Source organism: Cervus elaphus, chromosome 16 (assembly GCF_910594005.1).
Source record: "Cervus elaphus chromosome 16, mCerEla1.1, whole genome shotgun sequence".
Taxonomy (NCBI): Eukaryota; Metazoa; Chordata; class Mammalia; order Artiodactyla; family Cervidae; genus Cervus; species Cervus elaphus.
In genome coordinates, this window is record NC_057830.1 from 16,695,104 (window position 1) to 16,712,101 (window position 16,998).

A 16,998-nucleotide genomic window follows, 5' to 3' on the forward strand; every position below is an offset into this window, starting at 1 on the left:
TATAAATTGGTAAATTTAGGAAAAATTTAAGTGGCCAGACAGAACTTGAAGAGAAATCAGACCTCAAATGTGAGGAGATAGACAAAACAGGAAGAACTATGAAATGGCTTGCCTTTTCATAATCATGACAGAGGAAAGTTAAGAACAAAGAAGTTGCTCTGATCAAACACAGCAAAGGCCTAACTCAAGGCTGTACTGCACAAATCCACTTCCAGTTGTGGGCTTCCCAGGTGGCTGAGTGGTAAAGAATCACCTGCCAATGCAGATGTGGGCTCAATAACTGGGGTCAGTGAGATTCCCTAGAGAAGGAAATGGCAACCTACTCTAGTATTCTTGCCTGGGAAATCTCACAGACAGAGGAGCCTTGTGTTTTGTTATTTATAGCTGAAAATATTCCTGATATAATTTATAAGTCTTTATAAAAAATTTTAAATATTTTACAGTTAAATTGGTTTAATCTTATATTGTTTTACAAAAGACACATTCCACTACCTGAAAGCAAATCATCTTACCTCATTCTTCCATAGTTGATACTGTAGTGCAAATGTAGTAAAGTCTCTTGGAATACAGAAAAACTTGCATTCTGAAGTAGAGGAGGCATGAGAAGTATTCTTGACTTGTTCAAAGTTTTTATTAATCAATTCCAGAATCAAAGGATCAATAAGGAACACGGGTACATTTTGACTGGATGTTAGCATAATAAATTTTTTAACTGCACGCTGTTTGAGAGGAAAAGAATTCCCTTAATTCTTCTAAACCAATACAATAATCTAGCTCATTAAATTTTATTCATTAATTTTATAAGAATACATATAGAGTGCTTATTCAATAGATACCAGGCTTACTATTTTGCTAACAATAAAAAACCCACAAATAAATAATACACCATACCTGCTCTCAAGAAGTGCACAGTCTACTGAGGATGATGTACAAATATTTACAATATAAGGTAAGTACAGAACAGTAATCAACTAATTAACTGTATATCAAAAGGATATCAAAATCTTCACAGAGGAAGCAGTATCTGAGATGAGAACTCTGGACTTACAAATTATTCCCTTCGTAGTAGCTAAATCTTTTCAAGCAAAAGTTGGAGAAGAAATACCAGGTCTTTCAATTTTAAATAAATTAATCATGTCAACATTTTCAAAACCAAAAATAAACTGTATGTGGAACTTTTCTTCATATTTGAAATACTGCTTAATAATCTTGCCAAGAAAAAGACAAACTAAAATACACTGTCTGCTTGACCATTCCTGTATACAGTTTGACTTTCTAATAATACTGTAATACTGATATTTTAAAATACAATTCCACTGAGCAGTAAGCAGAACATTCTACTGCAAAAAATAAGTTTTGAAAAAAAAAAAAAAAAAAAGTTTTGAAATCAGAATGGAAACCGAATAATCACACTTAGGAGTAAACAGTATCTAAGAGTAGCCAAGATAAACAGAATAAATAGCATACATTGTTGCTTAAAAGCCTACGTTAATGAAAGCAATAATGACTTCAAAAGGATGTATGCCCATCAAAAAAGATGTTTCATGGAATTAAGGATAAATGATTACTCACAAAAATCTGAAGAAACTTATAAAAACATATACAAGATAATAAACAGATTAGAATATCAGGAATTATAAAGATAAAAAAGTGAGATAAATGTATGAATCAGTCTCTTATCCTTTGTTTTTACTGTAGGGTATTATGCAAATACCAAGAATATAATAATCTCTGCTCCAGAGGAATTTATTATCTCTTAGTGGGAGAGACAACTAAATAAAAAGTTAGAATAAACAATGCTATGCCCCAAAATTCAATAACTTAGAGGAAATGGATAAATCCTTTAAAAACAGAATTAACAAAACTACCAGAAGATGAAACAGGAAATCTGATTTGCCTTATAACTATTAACAAAATTGAATTTATTGTATAAAAAAAAGTCTTGCCATCAAAACAAGAAAAAACTCTAGACTAAGACGGTTCACTGGCAAATTCTATCAAAGATTTAAGGAAGAAATAATGTCAATTATACAAAAACTCTTTAGAACTGAGCAGGAGGAAATACTTTGAACTCATTTTGAGGTCAGTGTATTCCTAAAAAACCTGACAAAGACATTACAGAAAGAAAAGTATCATGTGTCCCTCATGAACACAGATACAATGACATTTAGCAGGATACTAAAAAATTAATTCCTGTAGTTAAAAAAAAGAAAGAAAAAAAAAAAAGAAAATATTATGACCAAGTATAGTTTATCCCAGGAATGAAAGGCAGCATTTGAAAATTAATCCATCATATTAATAGAATAAAGGGAGGAAACCTCTATGAGAATTTCAACACAAAAAAATTTGACAAAATTCAATTCCTATTTCAGGATAAAAACCTCTCAGCAAACCAGGAATAGGACACTTGTTCAGTTTGATAGAATATGAACAAAAAAATCTATTACTGACTTGCAGAAGTTCTTTATTTATCCTTGATATCAATCTTTTGTCAGACACACGTTTTGCAAATATTTTTTATATTTTCTTGGTTCAATTCTGCTTTTCACATATTTATTCATTTGGGGAAGCACCACAACTCAATGAATGAGGATTTTGGAAGCAAGCAGTTAGAATCTGGAATCAGTCACTTATTAGCCAACCAACCTTAACCTTTTTAAGTGAACTGAGGACAAACATGTATTAACATCATCAAGTTCGCATGACTAAATGTGATACTCCATATAAATCACTTGGCACAGTGTCTTCCCCTTACCCTCTATCACCTACTCCCACTTCCTACCAAGCTAGCTATTAAAACTGTCATAATTCAACAAATACTTATTAAGTATATAAGTGAATGAACTAAACGATCTTGGCAATTGAGGAGTTTCTCGACTGTCATACATACCCACTGTGTTCTGTCAAATCCAATTTGGCTTCCTTTGGATTTTGATAAACCAGATCCATTCTAGGAAGATAACAAAAATAAAAGTTAGTAAATGCAAAGCCCAGCACTTAACATTACATTTAGGGGAGGTATGAAGTTCAACCTATATAACTGGCTAATAATCATTAAAAAGCATAATCTAAATACACACAGTCATGAGCTAAAAAGTCTACAATTATATAACTACCCAAGATGGACAGCACTGAGACTGCTAAAACAGGCATATGTGGTCAACATCTCAGAATCTATTAATTTCCATCAAATAATAGTAAACTCTTTGCTATCTCTTTCAAATTAGTATATTTATAAGATCTTCAGAAGCTACTAGATTCTAAATCATTGTCTCTCTATCTTTATGCCTAAAGGTTTATAATAAAGGTAAGTTATAACACTACACTTCCCTGTTAGGCACTATATTAAAATCGACTTTGTACCAAAGTAAACTAACTCTAACATTTTATCAAAATTATTTATCACTGAACTCTTTCCAAAGAGTGATGATATGTTTGTAAAAATAACAATTTTCACATAATTCTCTCAGAAAATTTCAACATCACTGAAACTTTGCACCTCTGACTTTTAGTGTGTTATTATTATAATCTTTAACTGCAATTCTGAATTGCTTCTTACCACACCCATGAAGAGGAGAATTTCAAAGAAATATTTCTGCAAGGATTTTAAAAACAAAACTGATTAACTGTATGTACTGCAAGAGGAAGTATGTTAGGAAGATAAACAGCTAAAACGAAGTTTAATAATGAGAAGGCAGGGAAAAAAAGTTACCTTCGTTGATAAATAGTGCTTGTAGTAGTACAACTGAAATAGCAGAAATGCAGAACTTGTCAAAGTTAAAAGCACCAAAATCACGTTCTTACTGATTCTACTCATCAGTCTGCAGTGGTCACTTGGTTGTCTTTTGAAAGTAACCCAGTTGGTTTCATCTTTTGGGGTAAAAAGGTAATCCTGTTTTCTGTGAACAATATTTCTGAAGAGACAAAAAAAAGCCTATATTTAATTTTTCACCTTTATTAACCATGAAAAAGTTACCTAAAGTTCAACAGAACATTCTTTGATTTGGTAATGTCCTATCCTAAAGAAATCATCAGATATAAGACCAAACCTGGAAGAACAAAAATGTTTATCATGGCATTCTTTACAACTGCAAAAAATAAGTGGGATATCTATAAAAACTGACCAACAGAGATGGGAAGGATTCTCCCCTAGGGTTTCTGATTCAGTAGAACTGGGGTGAGGCCTCTGAGTTTGCAATTCTGATGCATTCTCAGGTGATGCTGATGCACATACTAAGAACCACTGCCAGAGAAAAAATAAACTTTTGGTCAAGGAACATCACCTGTGTAACATCACTTCTGTTGTGATGTAGATGTAGTGTATGTGATGTGTATGTAATGTGATGTAGAATGTGGTCAGTTTTTATATATATCCCATATACATCTTCAGTTTTTGGCAAGTGTAAAAAAAAGTCATGATGAAAAATTCGGTTCTTTTTTAACATGTACACACTGCTTTATCTACTTATTTTTGACCGCACTGGGTCCTCATTGCTGCAGGCGGGCTTTCCCTAGTTGCAGAGAGCAGGGGTCACTCTCCAGCTGCGATGTGTGGGCTTCTCACGTGCAGGGGCTTCTCTCGTTGTGCAGTGCAGGCGCTACGGGCTCGGTAGTTGCCACTTGCTGGCTCTAGGGCGTGCAGGCTTCCGTAGCTGTGGCACAGGCGCTCATTAGTTGTGGCTTGCAGGGTCCAGAATGTGAGCTCAGCCGTCGTGGTACACAGGCTTAGCTGCTCCATGGCATGTGGAATCTTCTCGGATCAGGGACTGAACCCATGTCCCCTACGTCACCAGGGAATTCCTTAAAGTTTCTGTTCATCTTTGGTCCCAACTGACTATTCCTTTAGAACAAGTAATTTAATACAGTTCTACTTCTTCTTACCTCCTCTTCACTGTTTGATTTTGGTCACACACACTACATTTGGTTCTTTAAATGTTTATCTTTATTCCTTTATCTATATATTAATACCTCTATTACTTCATGTATAAACTTTGTCTTTAGCTCTCCAGCTAAAAAATAAGAGGAAATCTATTAACACCTTCTATATCTCTCCTTTTAATCCTGACTTTTATTAGTTCATTTTTTCTGTAATACAAATCTCTCAGCTTTTAAAATCTTATTCCTACTGTTTCCCTGCCATTCCATCACTGTTCCATCTCTGTTCATCTACTAGATGGCTGATATTCATCTTCCCCTTAGAATATGGGCATTATTTACCTTGAGTTCTTGCATTGTTCAAAAACAGGTGTCAACTAATAGTTTGGCTTTGAGGTCATACCCTCTTTCCTCTGATGACTTACAGGATTTGTACCACTGTCCTGCAATGCTAAATACTCCCTTCACAATATGTGAGCCTTTCCCTGGCACTACAGGGAAGATGATCTTTTTAACGGATGAGCAAAGAACACATTCCTTAGTTTTGAAATACAATTTTTTAAAAACTAGGTCATGTAATGATGTTAATGATTGTTATTAGTTTTTCTTCATTATGTGCCCTTCCATTATGTGCCTCTCCATTATGTGCCCTTGATTCTGTAGAATCAAGATTTCTTTCCCTACAACAGGTTTTCTTATGTGTTTTGAATACTTTTCTGTTCTAATGTTGAATTTCTATTTCCAGAACTATAATTAAGCATTTGTTTCATCTCCTTTCATTCCCATTTCACTTTGCTCAACTTTCAGAAGCCTGTCGTCATATCCCTTACTGAGTTTTCAGCAACATTAATTCTCCTTTCTGTTTTCTATGTGGCTTTTTATTCCTGATTATATTTTTCTTTCTTTTCTTTCTTGAGTTCTGCCAAATTATGACTCATTATTTACCACTGTCTTACTATTTCTCCCTAGCCAGTTAGCTTTCTCTATTGTTTTAAAGAAGTGGCTGTGTTGGGCTTAGTCACTCAGTCGTGTCCAACTCTTTGCAACCCCCTGGACTATAGCCTGCCAGCCTCCTCTGCCCATGGGATTCTCCAGGTAAGAATGCTGGAGAGGGTTGCCATGCCCTCCTCCAGGGTATCTTCCCAACCCAGGGATCAAACCCAGGTCTCCCACATTGTAAGCAGATTCTTTACCAGCTGAGCTACCAGGGAAGCTCTTAAAGAAGTGGTTGTCTCCTTAAATTTGTTACGCCACCACAGCTTTCTCACGGGTCTTCGTCACTCGTTTTTCCATTTCCTTTTGCTTTTCTTTCTGTAACACTTTTGTGTACATATTGTACTCATTTTCTTTTTATCATTATTTATCTTTGAATGACATGAACTTCACCCAGGACAATTATTTGCAAGAGGATTTTAGGAGGAAGAATTAAGGCTGTGTTCTGGACTAGAAGGTAGTCTCTCTAGCCTACAAGAAAGCTCTTTATGACACAGGGTGTTCTGTGCATGTGTGTAAGAGAGAGACAATGTATGTGAGAACAAGGAAGAGAAAGATGTTTAGCCATTATTTCTTGCCTCATCAAAAGAGTGCTTCCTGCAAAGATCATGTATCGGTGTGCTTTCTCATTTGTTCTTCCTTTCCTGCTAGATGTTGCCAAACAGTCCAAGGAAGCTTCTCCTACTGCTTTTCTACGCACCCTGACACCACTGTAAATAGATCTATCTTTCATTGCTCTGTCAGTTCTACCTGAGATCTCTTTCTGTCAGAATGCTCTTTTAATCTCTCCTGCTTACATTTGACAATCACTTCTCAAATATTTCAATTTGGGATACAGGACTCTAGCCCTATCGAAAATGTAATTATAACTGACCCTTGAACAATGCAGGGATTAGGGACACCAACATTCTATGCAGCTAAAAATCTGCATATCTTATAGTTGGCCCTCCATATACATACGTAGTTCCTTGGTATCTGTGTTTTTTTTTCATATATGTGGTTTGCATCTGTGGATTCAACTATCCAGGGGTCATATAATACTGTAGTATTTACTACTGAAAAAAATCCACATGTAGCAGTTCAAACTTGTGTTGTTCAAAGGTCAACTATACATCTCTGTCTCTCATTTTCCTGGCTGTTTCAGGGTAATTTTGGATAGAAGAGGGCACAAATGTTTTTACTCTGCCATCTTTAAATCAGAATTCATAGGATTTTGAAACAATCCAAATGGGCTTCCAGAATGAAAGTCTATATATATCAAACATCCAATGATGTTACATAAAGTCAACAACCTACTTAAGAGAACTATCACCAGTGATGTAAGTAATCTACTTGATTTACAGATAATGCATCAAGCAAAGATAACTGAAGAAATCATCATCATATTCTATCTCCTAAAACTGTAAAAATTAGCAACATCAAACAATGGTATTAGTTCTGCTGTCAGCCAAAACCTTTTAAGATAAGACAGTCAAATATGTACTATTATAAGGATAGCTCACAAGATAATAAAAAGAACAGCCTTCATTTTCAGTATTTAAGCTCAGTTTTTTGTAATTGTGTTAAAAAGTACATCAATGTATTATACTCTGATTCCTAAAATCTAAAGTAACACTTGGAGTGTGCTATAGTCCAGTCTTTCCTGTGCCTGAATTAACAAATGGAAAGAAAATATAAAAGACCTATATAAACCACTATAGAAAAATAAAGTCAGAATTAATATCTTGTTCTCTTTTTGGACATAACTCTAACCTACTATTAATTCTTACATAAACTAAAGCTCCAAAATATATCATCAGTCACAACTACATTTTTATTATCAAGATGATATCCAATTAACTTTATTTCATTATTTATTTTCTGTGAATAACAAACCAATTCAACTAACTGCAAAGATAAGAAAACATTCCTTTTTGCTAGCACCATGTCTTCATTAGGAATGGAATCACCACTTTAAAATGAGTAATGTTATACTTAAGAGGCCAAGGCTTATTGAGTTTACCTCTAAAATATCTCTTGCACCAACTTCCTCTTCTTTCTTCACTGTCATTCTAATTTAAACTCTAACTGTACAAATGTCTTAATTCTAATTGATGTCCCAAGCTAAGCTCCACTTTCTGCCTACTCATAATCTTACACTGATAGACATACCAAGCTACTGATAAAAGAATCAAATTACATCATCATCAAATTTTTTCAATAGTTCCTTACCACCTACAAGTAAAGCTCAAGTTTCACATAAATTTGACCCATGAACAACACGGATTTGAACTACACAGGCCCACTTACACACAGATTCTTTTTCAATAATAAACACTACAGTATTACATAATCTGCTGTTGACTTAATTTGGAGATATGAAACTGCAGACATGGAGGGCTGACTCTCTTACATGTAGATTTTTGACTGTGTAAAGAATGGTGCCTACCAACCAGTTCTACAAGAATCAAGTCTTTAGCCAATGCAGTTGCTAACCTACAATACATGTGAAAGGAAATCAGGGTGAAGGGCAGGATGAAGCACTCTGTCCTCTGGGAAAACAGGCCTCTAGATAGTTAGAAATATTTCAGGAGAAACCATTTATGAACCTGTACTCTTACATCTTCCCACATTTAGAAAAGCACTAAAATCATTAACTGAGATACGTGTTCCTTGTGACTAGAAGTAAACTTCTACAGAGATGTGTGCACAAGGGCACATACCTCTTTGCAAAATTATGTATCTACTGACCTCCCCTATCTACTTCCTCTTCTAAGAAATTACTCAGAACTATCTGAGACTGTCTCCCAAATAAAACTGAAACTCACAGCTCGCACAATGTGTGTTTTTATTTCAGTTGACAGACGTCTGGCACCCACGACTGCACTGTTTAAGGGTCAAACACAGAAGCATTCAAGGGCATTCACAATCTAACTGAACACAAGGCAAATTTTCTAGACTTTCTCCCACTTCACACACTCCATGGTCTTTGCCCAAGTATTCCTGGAATACACACACTTTCCTACCTCTTTGCTTTTGTTCACTCCCTCTTGTCTGAAGTATTCTCATCTATTTCCAGAGAACCAGTTCTATACCTCTTTACACAGCTCCTCTCAATGACCTTCCTTTTATGAAGTCTTTCATGCTCTTCCAAGTCAGAAGCAATCTCTTCCAGCTATAAATTCCTAGTCTTACCTTCTTGCAAGGAATAAATATTTACTGTCTACCTTAAAAGGGAGAGATGCCAACAAAAGGCTAAGCCCTAAAGAGAAAATGATGAGTAAAATACAGTTCCCTATCTTCAAAGATTTTAAAGATGAGTATATGAGAGTTTTTAAAAGAATGGTGATTGATGGTGGTGGAAGGTAAGAAGTCCTAAAGAATAGCATGGGAAGTTTTTTCCAAAATGCACAACTACCATTCTTACCACCCTCACATCTACTAAGAACCACTATTCTAGTTTGTGCTAGACTGTATCAGAGATAAATATAGAGAACTCCTTGTTGCCAAATTCAGACTGAACCACTAGACCATTCAGGTATGACCTAAATCAGATCCCTTATGATTATACAGTGGAAGTGCGAAATAGATTTAAGAGACTAGATCTGATAGATAGAGTGCCTGATGAACTATGGATGGAGGTTCGTGACAATGTACAGGAGACAGGGATCAAGAAAATCCCTAAGAAAAAGAAATGCAAAAAAGCAAAATGGCTGTCTGAGGAGGCCTTACAAACAGCTGTGAAAGAAGGGAAGCAAAAAGCAAAGGAGAAAAGGAAAGATATATCCATTTGAATGCAGAGTTCCAAATAGCACAGAGAGATAAGAAAGCCTTCTTCAGCGATCAATGCAAAGAAATAGAGGAAAACAATAGAAAGGGAAAGACTAGAGATCTCTTCAAGAAAATTAGAGATACCAAGGGAACATTTCATGCAAAGATGGGCACAGAAATGGTAGGGAACTAACAGAAGCAGAAGATATTAAGAAGAGGTGGCAAGAATACACAGAAGAACTATACAAAAAAGATCTTCACAACCCAGATAATCACGATGGTATAATCACTCACCTAGAGCCAGACATCCTGGAATGTGAAGTCAAGTGGCCCTTAGGAAGCATCACTACAAAAAAAGCTAGTGGAGGTGATGGAATTCCAGTTGAGCTAGTTCAAATACTGAAAGATGACGCTGTGAAAGTGCTGCACTCAATATGCCAGAAAATTTGGAAAACTCAGCAGTGGCCACAGGACTGAAAAAGGTCAGTTTTCATCCCAATCCTAAAGAAAGGCAATGCCAAGGAATGCTCAAACTACCGCACAATTGCACTCATCTCACACGCTAGTAAAGTAATGCTTAAAATACTCCAAGCCAGGCTTCAGCAATATGTGAACCATGAACTTCCAGATGTTCAAGCTGGTTTTAGAAAAGGCAGAGGAACCAGAGATCAAATTGCCAACTTCGCTGGATCATCAAAAAAGCAAGAGAGTTCCAGAAAAACATCTATTTCTGCTTTATTGACTATGGCAAAGTCTTTGACTGTGTGGATCACAATAAACTGTGGAAAATTCTGAAGAGATGGGAATACCAGACCACCTGACTTGTCTCTTAAGAAACCTGTATGCAGGTCAGGAAGTAACAGTTAGAACTGGACATGGAACAACAGACTGGTTCCAAATCGGGGAAGGAGTACCTCAAGGCTGTATATAGTGACCCTGCTTATTTTAACTTATATGCAGAGTACATCATGAGAAATGCTGGGCTGGAAGAAGCACAAGCTGGAATCAAGATTGCCGGGAGAAATATCAATAACCTCAGATATGCAGATGACACCACCCTTATAGCAGAAAGTGAAGAAGAACTAAAGAGCCTCTTGATGAAAGTGAAAGAGGAGAGTGAAAAAGCTGGCTTAAAGCTCAACATTCAGAAAACTAAGATCATGGCATCTGGTCTCATCATTTCCTGGCAAATAGATGGGGAAACAGTGGAAACAGTGGCTGACTTTATTTTTCTGGGCTCCAAAATCACTGCAGATGGTGATTGCAGCCATGAAATTAAAAGACACTTACTCCTTGGAAGGAAAGTTATGACCAACCTAGACAGCATATTAAAAAGCAGAGACATTACTTTGCCAACAAAGGTCCATCAAATCAAGGCTATAGTTTTTCCATTGGTCATGTATGGATGTGAGAGTTGGACTATAAAGAAAGCTGAGTGCCGAAGAATTGATGCTTTTGAACTGTGGTGTTGGAGAAGACTCTTGAGAGTCCCTAGGACTGCAAGGAGATCCAACCAGTCCATCCTAAAGGAGATCAGTCCTGGGTGTTCACTGGAAGGACTGATGTTGAAGCTGAAACTCCAATACTTTGGCCACCTCATGCAAAGAGCTGACTCATTTGAAAAGACCCTGACTCTGGGAAAGATTGAGGGCAGGAGAAGTAGGGGACGACAGAGGATGAGACGGTTGGATGGCATCACCAACTCAATGGACATGGGTTTGGGTGGACTCCGGGAGCTCGTGATGGACAGGGAGACCTGGCGTGCTGCTGTTCATGGGGTCGCAAAGAGTCGGATACACCTGAGCAACTGAACTGAACTGATCAAGAGTGTAATGGCCATGAAGGAGTAAGTACAGGCTACAATGGAGCACAAAGAGAGGAAACTAACCCTAAGGCTTTTACTATTTTCTATTTTGAATTACAGTTATTGGAATACATGAATCATCACCCCATCACACTTAAAATGACTGAATTAATATCGAGAAATAAGAAGTATGCTAAATATACTCAAATAACTGCACAATGTTCAAGAGAACACAAAACTAATTTTTTTAAGTTTTTATTTTAAAAATTTCTCTGTCCTACAGGAACTTTTATAATAAAACATAATACGAAATGTGAAAAAGTGGGTTTTTAGAGTTTAATGTCCATACTTAGTTCTAACTCCTGAACAGTAAACATTTAAAAATAACACATGGAGAAATACAGCATAGAACCAAAAGAAAAATATTATTTGTGTATACATTTCTCTTTACATGTGACATTTTAGCTATTAAAAATGCTGGGGAGGACAAGTAATGTATTTTCACTTATACTTAGGTAAAGCTTCATAACGAAAGTGGTATATCATGTCTAATGGAAAAGAAGAACACTACACAGATAGTAAATTTAAATGACAGGATGGTGGGGGGAGACAGAAAATGTTTAAAAAAAAAAAAAAAACAAGATGTAATGGGGACTCTAAAGGGAGTTATGAGGTTTAAATATCTAAGTATCTTCAAGTTCTAATGCAAATACGAGAAGGCTAATATATAAGTAACCGCCTGCAATGCAGGATACCCCAGTTTAATTCCTGGGTCAGGAAGATCTGCTGGAGAAGGGATAGGCTATCCACGCCAGTATTCATGGGCTTCCCCTGTGGCTCAATTGGTAAAGAATCCACCTGCAATGAGGGAGACCTGGGTTTGATCCCTGGGTTGAGACGATCCCCCCAGAGAAGGGAAAGGTGACCCACTCCAGTATTCTGGCCTGGAAACTATATAGTCCATGGGGGCGCAGAGTTGAACATGACTGAGCAACTTTCACACTACAGCACAGAATTAGTCTTAGATGACTTGGGAACAGTCTCTAACCAGCGCATGAACTAGGATTTGGCAATTAAGAAGAAAGGAATGAACAGATCTGCTTCCCAACTGAACCTTTAACAGGCTGTAGGTGTCAGTTATCAGTCCTCTCAGTCTTTGAGCCTGGGGTAACTAGAGACCAAGACTGCCACCTCCAGTCAAGAACAAACACATTCTTTTACCCTTTCTTTTGTCCTTTATTATCCATTTGTATCAAGGCATGAGAAAGCCTGGAAAAAACTAGTGGTAGATGAAAGCCGCACACAAATTTGAAGGAAAAATGTATAAGATAGGAAGCTCAAGATAGTTCTCAGGCTCTTACTACAACCAAGAGCAGCATTTCATATTCTTTCAGCTTCCCATTGCCATTTCACGTTATCATTTGTTCTTTGATGGTAATAGCATGAAAAATTTTGGCATCTACCTTAACCTGACACCCGTCCCCCATTACTCTTTTGAGGATTATTTTGGTAGGGATCTGTTTGAAAGAACGTCAAACTGCCTGACTTTTTAATTCCACTTCTCCCCACTAGTGCCTTCTGGATCACCTCTCTTTGTATCAGAGGCCCTTGAACAAGAAATAACTGGACCTAGAAGTGAAGTTAGGTTCATAAGATGATGTGTGTTAGCCTGGTGCCCTCAATGCTGCTAGATCCAATTTATTCAGGAACACTGAAAAATGAGAGGAAGGCAGAGGCAGTAATAGAATTGAGATTCAAATATGTCCTGCACTGCAAAATAAAACAGGAGGCTAAATTAGAGAACAGAGGGTAGTGTAAACAGTCAAACCACTGTAGTGAAATAAAGCAAACTGGAAGACATACAGAGAAAATGCTTCTGAAGATGTATTCAGAGAGAAGATGGGGAAAAAAAGCCAACATTTTCCACCGCTGTAAGCCAAGAACACCCCAGTAGCAACAGATGCTATCCATCTTACTTAAATATCGCTGGTCCTATATACTGTTCTTTTCCTTTCATTGTTAACTTTACAAGACAATCAGTAACCTGGAAACAAAGGTTAGACTGTAAGGGTTTAAGAAGTCTCTTCATCAGCTTACCACTCATTCACTTCTTAACCCTTTGCAACATAACCTCTCTCAAAATGCTGACACTTGATTAAAATATTAGTCTCTCCAATTGATGCTCCAGAAAAATCCAAAATACACAGCAACTCCTTCTGAAATGACAATGTAGTAGCGAGCTTTTAGAGAATGTCTGAAATGAAAGACCTAGATAAGAAAGAAATTGAAGACAGGAAGGGACTGATTTACGGAGGCAAAGTAAAAGGGTGAAGGAAGTGGCACTGCCTACAAAGTGTACTATTCTGTGTTTGATATGAAATCTGGATGGACGTTCTCTTTATATTCGCTTGTTCTTAATCATTTAATTAGATATACTTCCTGTATCTACTGACTGATTACTGCTTACAAATATTTCACCAGACTGCTGGTGATGTCCTCTTAAACATCACTGTCCACCTTCAAGCCAGATTTTTTTGATGACTTGCCCCTCTATTCTGTTAATGGTATCCCTATTTTCTCAATTATTTATGTTCAAAACAGTTTTTACAGTTCTAACTCCTTATCTAATGAGTCAACAAACTATACATTCTTCTCAGTGCCTCTAAAAGCTGTCATTTCTTTCCCATTTCCAGTATAGTTAGCCAACTTTTAAGGCCTTATTAACTCTGCCTAAATAGAAAGCCTCCTACATGAATACAGATAGTCCCTGACTTACGGTTTGACTTATAGTTTTTGACTTTACAATGGGGCAAAAGTGACAAGCATTCAGTAGAAACTGTGTTTGATTTTTTATTTTTTTCCCACAGCTAGCAATAAGTGCCACATAATCTCTCATGATGCTGGGCAGTGGCAGTGTGAGACACAATTCCCAACTAACCAGGTGATCACAAGGTAGACAACTGACACTTAAGACCATTCTGCTTTTCATTTGTAGTACTCAATAAATTATATGAAATATTAATACTTTATTATAAAATAGGCTTCATATTAGATGATTATGCCCATCTGTGTAGGCTAATATATGTGTCCTCAAGACATTTAAAGTAAGCTAGGCTAGGCTATGATGTTCAGTAGGCTAGGTATATTAAATGCATTTCCAATTTATGATGAGTTTATCAAATCGAGGAAGATCTGTACTCTACTACTAGGCTTTCCTTGAAATACCCATCTTAGGGACCAAAGTGCAGTCATTTCTACAGCGACATCTTGTGTCACTTTCCCCTGCTTTAAGGACTTTCATGGCTAATTGAGTACTAATCCCCTAAATGAACCCATTGATACAGTGCTTTCTTACCTTGGTGCATTTGTCTATGCTCTTCCTTCTGTGTATATTTCCTCCCCCACACCCTGCCTCTCTCACTGTCTTTTGCGCAGTTAAGACCATAGGCTCTGAAGACAGACTACTATGTCCAAATCCTGCTCTGCCATTTGCAGCTTTTATATATATATATACATATATATATATATATATATATATATATATATATATATATGTTCTTAGGCAGGTTACTTAATCTCTCTGTGCCTCCATCTTAAAAAATACAGATCTATAAATTTACTTAATTCACAGGGCTGTTCTTTCAGATTAAGACATGTAAAGCACTGAAGAGTACCTAGAACATGACAAATTCTAACATGATAAATGCTAGCAATAAAATTAGTAGACAAAAACCTTTAGTCTTAGTCTACTAGTAATTCCCTTTGCTCTCAGATAACTAAAGGCCCCCTCATTTATATCTACACAGCACTTGTAGTTGTATAATTTTTGCAGTCAGTCTTAATCAGTTACAGTTCCTTGAGACAAGAGGCTGTCCTGTTTCCATATTCCTCAGTATTCCATATTCTACATTCTTCCACAGTAGAATTCAAACACATAGATTTTAAAAGATTTATGATGGGTTTCTGTTACCCCAGAAAAGCTGTGTCCCCAGAACAGTACAAAAGTATTTGAGATAAGTGGTGAATGCAAGTACCAGCAGGTGAAGAGTGACAGCCAGAGTTTATGTGACACAGAGCAGTTTGGTTTGTTCCCTCACTCATTCTTTTTTTCCATTAAGTTCACAAATATTACTGGGTTCTATGTATACCCTACAGACACCAGGCAACCTGTGAGCTGTTCCCTGTTATAAGACTCTATAGTATAAACAATAGATTATGGTTATTGCAAAGGCAGCAGAAAGTTGAGGAATCAAGGATTTCTTTTGACCCAAACATAGTTTACATACATTATTTTTATGGGTCATTTAAGAGCTATCTTAGTAGCATACACACCAGAGTAAGAACAGTGGTTGTCTTTGGGTTGGGAGGACTGTAGGTGTTCTTCTTCTTTTTCCTTTTTATTTAGCCTATGTGAATATCAATTGATTTTGTAATGAGAAGGAAAAAAATGACTAAGTTTTAAAAAAAAACTTAAAAAAATTCTCTCATTCTATGGCTCAATTAACAAATACTACAGCCCCAACAACATCACAAGCTTTCATTATTTTAATATCTCCCAATATTTGGAGTAACAGAATAGCATTAAACCAAGTTATTTGTAACTGGGTAAAGTCTTTCCCCCAAGAATGCAAGTACTTAACTGCTTGGTTGAGGATGTCTGGGTACTGATCTCAGTAAAACTATAAAGCTAACAGAATCAAATACGTGACTCAGCATGCATCAAGTACTTAGTACAATATATAAGTGTGAATATATGTACATACATAAAATCTGGATGGATGTTCACCAATTTATCAATAATGGTCATTTCTAAGTATGGAGATCAGGGTGATTTTTACATTGTTCTTTATGCTTTTCTACACTGTCCTGATATTTTGTATAATGAACATATATTATTTTCATAAAGATGATAAAATTATTAATAAAGTAGATAACAAGTAGTAGTAATGGCTTAATCTTTGCTACTTAAAAGTATGGTCCTCAGACCAACAAATCAACATCACATTGGAGCATGTCAAAAATTCTTAGGCTGTACTGCAGACACAGCGATTCAGAATCTATATTTAATCTAAATTTTAAGATCCTCAGGTGATTCATATGTGCATTACAATTTGAAAAGCACTGAGTTAGACACTACGGCCTTTACATGCAGGGACAATAGGAACATCTGCCTTCTTCATTATACATTCCACGCATGAAACATATTTGTTGAATGAATAAGCATATAAATGATATTACTTCTGAATAGACATCAGAATGACGGTGGAGACTGTATCTATCTGAATTGTTTATTTTCTGCCAGAGATCCCAGAAATGGTTGCTTAATATTGACTGTAAATACTGTTAAATTATTTTAGTAAAATGTTGACCCCCAAGATGTAATCCTTTCTGAAAAGGAGTCCTTGCTCATAGAGATCTATACATCTCTTTCAATCATTTCTCTAGTCTCCTATCTACACACACATCCTATAGTGACTCTTTACAATCTCTTCCTCAAAGCAAACTCATTTTCAAGATGTTAACTAACATCGCTAAAGAGAAACCTTACTACTTAACTTTCTCAAACTCCAGCTGCC

General features: G+C 36.3%; 1 protein-coding gene across 4 annotated transcripts in view; it reads right to left on the reverse strand.

Moving 5' to 3' along the window:
- Positions 1 to 16,998, reverse strand: part of FKTN (fukutin) — a 112,707-nt gene that overhangs the window by 93,902 nt on the left and 1,807 nt on the right. For all 4 annotated transcript variants that reach the window (XM_043927226.1, XM_043927223.1, XM_043927224.1 and 1 more), the window contains exons 2-4: positions 3,713 to 3,914; positions 2,891 to 2,950; positions 513 to 719 (exon numbers count right to left, since the gene is read on the reverse strand). In XM_043927226.1, coding sequence (XP_043783161.1) covers positions 513 to 719; positions 2,891 to 2,950; positions 3,713 to 3,817 — 372 coding nt within the window. In that variant the 5' untranslated portion in view covers positions 3,818 to 3,914. The remainder of the gene's footprint in view (positions 1 to 512; positions 720 to 2,890; positions 2,951 to 3,712; positions 3,915 to 16,998) is intronic.